The sequence below is a fragment of the Eubalaena glacialis genome, chromosome 3 (genome assembly GCF_028564815.1).
Source record: "Eubalaena glacialis isolate mEubGla1 chromosome 3, mEubGla1.1.hap2.+ XY, whole genome shotgun sequence".
Taxonomy (NCBI): domain Eukaryota; kingdom Metazoa; phylum Chordata; class Mammalia; order Artiodactyla; family Balaenidae; genus Eubalaena; species Eubalaena glacialis.
Genome location: NC_083718.1, coordinates 82,123,528 through 82,129,211, shown reverse-complemented (window position 1 = coordinate 82,129,211; position 5,684 = coordinate 82,123,528). Strand labels below are relative to the sequence as shown.

The following is a 5,684-nucleotide window of genomic DNA, read 5'->3' as shown; positions in this document are numbered from 1 at the left end:
ATGTGATGGTATTTGGAGGTGGGGCCTTTGGGAAGTGATTAGGTCACGAAGGCAGAGCCCTCATGAATCAGATTAGTGCCCTTATAGAAGAGACCCCAGAGAGCTTCCCTGCTCCTTCTGCCATGTGAGGACACAGTGAGAAGACAGCTGTCTATGAACAAGGAAGTGGGCCCTCACCAGACCCCGAATCTGCTGGCACCTTGATCTTGGAATTAGCAGCTTATAGATCTGTGAGAGACAAATTTCTGTTGTTTATAAGCCACCCAGTCTATGGTATTTTGTTATAGCAGCCTGAATGGACTAAGACAATCCCCAATAGGGTCATGTGAGCTGAGGGAGAGATGCCTGGTAAATGACATGAGTCTGGGCCACTTACTTTTCAGCTGGCTTGTGCCCTCTGACCCTGCTTATGCCTGAACCCAAAGATGTCACTTCCATTTTACAATGTGTTCTTGCTGGGCCCACCCTTCCTAATGACATGGAGAATCAGGCAGAGCCCAGCTTGTGATGGGCAGTTCTGGCTACTTGGTGACTTGATGAATTGTAGTCAGATGCTCTGTCTCTATAGGAGCCCAGTAGCACTGTAAGAGCTGCTTTTCAAAAGGTATGTATATCTCTGCTGCAGATGGCATGGCTTTGCTCCAGAGCCCTGTGGGTCTACATTATGATTCTCCTATTAGAGCTTGCCAAACCACACATGGTATCTTTTCCTACTACAGATACTCTAGTCTCACTGGGTCTGCTGGGTCACATGTCTGCAGAGGTCTTTTCTGCTTTGGCCCCACTCGAAGTTGACAGCCTTCAACGGTCAGAGTTGTATCTCAAGTGTGAAATACGTCGCTCCTAAATCCTAAGTAGATTGGTGATGTGTTTTTTTCTCAGTGGTGGAAGGTGGGAGATGCAATAATCAGTCCTTTACTTCAGATTGGATATCCAGCATGTCCCAGACCACTGGACCTCTCAAAACTTTACCAAGGTGGCAGTTTCCTGAATCTTTATAGGATTGTTTCCCACCTTCTAAATACATGTTATCTTTCCAGGCCCTCCAATATACTTCCATTTCTTCCTCTTCTGATCTGGTTAGCATGATGTTATATATAGAGCTGACCCTTGAACAACGCAGAGGTTAGGGCCTCTGACCATCTGCCCAGTCAAAATTCCAAGTATAGGGACTTCCCTGGAGGTCCAGTGGTTAAGACTTTGCCTTAACCACTGGAGGGGGTGCGAGTTCGATCCCTGGTCAGGGAGCTAAGATCCCACATGCCTCGCAGACAAAAAAAAAAAAAAAAAAAAAAAAAATCCAAGTATAACTTTACAGTTAGCCCTCTGTATATGTGGTTCTGCATCTTCGCATTCAACCAACTGTAGATCATGTAGTACTGTAATACATATTTAATGAAAAAAATCCACATGTAAGTGGACCCGAGGAGTACAAACCTGTGTTGTTCAAGGGTCCGTTGTATAGTGGACCAATATGATGTTCTTCAAAATGTCCAGATAGTCACGCTCCCTTCAGATTATATTACGACAGAGGACCAGAGAGTTAACATAGTCCTGGGGTAAGACCATAAGTGTATATCGCTAGACTTCCCACGTGGATGAAATTCCTTGTGATCCTCCTTTCTGATCTGGTTGGGATGCAAAATAACATATTCACCAGATTAATGGCTACATACTACCAACCAGAGGCTGTATTAAACTGCTCTATGAAGTTACCATTTGGGACACAACAATTGTAATTGGAGTTACTATTTGAATAATTTTACCATAGACCACTGCCATCTGCCATGATCTATCCGGTTTTTGTAGGAGCCAAACTGGTGGTATGAAAGGGGCCACCTCTCTTATATTCTTTACATCTTTGAGGGTGGCACTAATCTCTTCCATTTACCCTAGGATATGGTATTGTTTTTATTTATTATCTTGGTGTGGGGTAGTCTCAGCCCTCTAATTGGCCTTCATCACTTACTCCACAGGTCAAGAAACCAATATGAGTGTTCTGCAACTTCAAACAATGTCCATTTCAGTTATATATTGGGGTATCAGGGAAGCGACCACCTGGTGGATCCTTGGTCTCAGTGAATATCCTGTGAACCAGACCTGAGCCCAGGACTCCACTTATTATCTGGACCCCATATGTTCCTACTCTAACAAGGGGTCGTGGTACAGCTTTGAGTTGTCAGCTGTCAATGTTAGTTCAGTTGCTTTTTCCAAAAATCCTCAAAATGTCTGAGTATTCTCCCTTTTTTCAATAATGGTCATCAATGTAAATGACTTGTTTAGGCATTTTTACTTTTCTTAGTGTGAGCTATTATTTTCCCCAAGCCTCCTAGAAGTGTATTCACCCCACATCCCAGGGATGTGGTCCACCAGGCTCCTTATTCTTGGTTCCCTCTTCCTCATCTTCCTTCTCTCTACCAGCTCCTCATACAGGGGACTTTGGCCCAGGCTGTCACCAGTGGAGGAACCAAAGGGAACTTCTTCACCATGTTTCTGGCTGGCTCTCTGGGTGTTAGGCTAGCCATCTACGTCAGTGGTAATGTCTCAGGTGAGGAGGGTGAGGTCTGGTCATCATACGGGGTAGGATGTGTACTTGAGTGTGGTAATGGTGAAAAGGCAGATCCTTTGGTGACTCATAGACATTATCTCCTTGAGCTTGACCAGTGCCCTGGACTGAGATATGCCTTTGGCCCAGTCCAGTCCCTTCCCTTTCTGTATCTTGCCATCCCCCTTCTTCACATTAATCCTCCACTCACATAGATGGAGATCTATGGCAAAGCATCAAGGGTAAGTGCTCTCCTCTTCTGTCCCCCACCTAAGCCCTCGGGGGTTCATCTTTGCTCAGGACCTCACCTGCTCGTCCCCCAGGCACACATTGCATCAAGTGCTGTAGTGGAAAGAGCAGACAGACCCAGGTTCAAACTTGGCTTCACTGTGTGACCTTGACAAGTTGCTTAACCTCCTTGAGCCTCAACTTCCTAACCTATATGATGGGAATAGTAACATTTGTCTTAAGAGTTGTGGAGAGGAGTAGCAGTGTTACCTGTTGACAGTGCCTGGCAGTGACACAATGGATATTGGTTTTCTTTTCTTGATCCTTGAAGGGGCCCACCTGAATCCAGCCTTCTCCCTGGCCATGTGCCTCCTGGGATGCCTCCCCTGGGCCAAGTTTCCCATTTACTCCTTGGTGCAGTTGCTGTCTGCTTTCTGTGCCTCTGGAGCATAGGTGTATGCTCTCTATCACGGTAACAGAGAGAACAGGGTTGGCGACACCTGTGTGTGGGCAAGGGTGCCTTAGAGCAGTTTTGAATGAGCAAAGATGGAAATACTGGCTGTCCCCCCTACCCTGCAGATGCCCTACAGAACTATACAGGTGGGAACCTGACAGTGACTGGTCCCAAGGAGACAGCCTCCATCTTTGTCACCTACCCTGTCCCCTATCTGTCCCTGAGCAATGGCTTCCTGGATCAGGTAGGCATGAGGGGGTGATTTGGGAAAGCCACAACCTTTGCCCTTGTCTCCCGGGACCTCGGCCTATTGTTCAGGCTCTGGGTGGGATGTGGGGTTGCATTTATGTTTGCACCTCACCTTCCCCAGCTGCCTGTGTTGGACAAAGTCAGATGACGTGGGGTGGTAGCCTGGAGTGCTTGGGTGAGATAGGGCAGATGGAGCACCTGACAGCTGATGGGAGCCCGTCTGCCTCTGTCCACTCCAAGGTTCTGGGTACCTGGATGCTGATTGTGGGGATCTTAGCCATCCTGGACACATGGAACAAGGGAGTGCCTGCGGGTGTGGAGCCTGTGGTAGTGGGGTTGCTGATCCTGGCCATCAGGCTATCCATGGGTGCCAGCTGTGGGTTCCCAATCAACCCTGCCTGGGACCTCGACCCACGGCTTTTCACCTATGTGGCTGGCTGGGGCCCTGAAGTCTTCAGGGGAGAGACGGCCTCCCCTGGTGCCGTCCTTCCACTCATCCCTCTGCTAAGGGCTCTAACCCTCGGTCCCCAGATCTTTCCTTTTAAATAGTTCTCTTGGCCTCTTAGGACAGTGAACCTCCTCTAAGCCCAAGTTCTCCCTTTCTCTTTTGTCCCCTGCCTCCCCCTCCACTCTTTTCATTGAAACAGTGACATTTAGAGGTTGTGTTCTTGGGCACATCACATTACCTGTTTGGACATTAGTAATCTCATCAACAAAACACAGATATTCAGATAATTCCCTAAGGCAAGAGGCTGGACCAAGCTCTCCTGGGGTCTCCTCTCTAAGCGCTATGCTCTGGAGCCAAGACACCTTCTTTCTGGTGTCTATCACCCCAGGAACTGCTTTAGGGAGTTCTCTTACTACTACCGCCAGTCCTTCAGAGGGAAGGCTAAGGGACTCACCCTGATATCGCCCTTCTGATCTTCTCTTGTAGCGCTGGCAATGGCTGGTGGTAGGCCCTCTAGTGAGGGCCACACTTAGCACAGCCACACACCAGCGGCTGGTGCCTCTGCACCATCCTGAGCACTCAGAGCCAGCTCAGGATCTAGAGTGTGCCCAACCTGAAGCCTCAGACTCGGAAAGTCCTGCCGCAACTCAGGGGCAGGAGAGTAAGCTGTGATTCTGACATGACAGTCCTCACCTCCCTCATGGACACTGAAGAGGGCCAGAGACCTATGCCTGGTGACAAGATGTTTTTTCTCTTTATTAATACACCAGGCCCTGGGCAGCTTCTCCGTTTACTCATCTAGGCATCGCTTCCTCCTAAACTGGGGAGGATGCCTGGACAGGGAGAATTGAGGAGGATCAGGTAAGGGACCCAGGCTTTTCATCCCCTCCTGCCCCAGGCAGGTTTTCGGACCCTGGACTTCCAGGAACGCAGTTCCTCAAAGTAGCCGCCAGAGGGTGCGCACCCTGGAACCCGGATTGGGAAGGCTGCGGGAATCCGCAGGATCGTGGGGGCCGACCATCCAGTGCGGGGCATAACCCAGGGGACTTCCTCCAAAGCTTGGTCCCCACTGCCTGACTCCTTGCTCTCGTAACCTCAGCGCCGCCCGCCTTTCCGCTCACTGGGGCGCCTCGCCTAGATTCAGCACCCCGCAGATAGTAATTAGGGGTAGGGGGAGCCGCCTCCACCAAGGGGGCGTGGTGGGGGGAAAAAGGGAGGGCCGCCAGAGGAACACAGGCATGCAAGCGCCTAGAGACTGGGAGAGCAAGCGGGAGAAACTGAGGCACGACCCAATACCTAGACATTCCGGGCTGTGTCATTGAAGGAGAGGGTGAACAGTGAGATGAGCCAGGGCGAGGAGAGAAGGCGAAGGAACAGAGGGAATGAGTGTAGGGGTAAAGAAAGCTGGCGCGGAGGAAAATGCTCGTCGTTCACCGCTTCCCTAACTCTCTCACACATTAGCAGATAAACAGCGTTCTTCTGTTTCCTTTTTTTCAAATAAAAAAAGAAAAAAATCTCAGCGCTCTCTCGCCTCCGGACTTTTGTTTGTTTGTTTGTTTTTGACCGGGGATGGATCGGAGAGTGGGTGGGGTGGCGATCACGGCCTCACACTGCGGAGGAGCATCAGAGGGGTTAAGACCCTCCCCCTGCCCCGCACAAAGATGGCGGCTCCCGCCTTCCCTCTCCCTCATCCCTCCCCAAAACCCCCTCCCGCCCCCCGCCCTCTCCCGCCACCTCCGTCACTTCCGCCCCGCCGTGGC

General features: G+C 50.3%; 1 protein-coding gene across 1 annotated transcript; it reads left to right on the top strand.

The window, feature by feature from the left end:
• Positions 1 to 2,254: 2,254 nt before the first annotated feature.
• On the top strand, positions 2,255 to 4,596 carry AQP10 (aquaporin 10). The gene is given in 6 exon segments (XM_061183819.1): positions 2,255 to 2,266; positions 2,422 to 2,548; positions 3,105 to 3,245; positions 3,353 to 3,471; positions 3,717 to 3,959; positions 4,411 to 4,596. Coding segments are annotated over 6 exon segments (828 nt in total).
• The last annotated feature ends 1,088 nt before the right edge of the window (positions 4,597 to 5,684 follow it).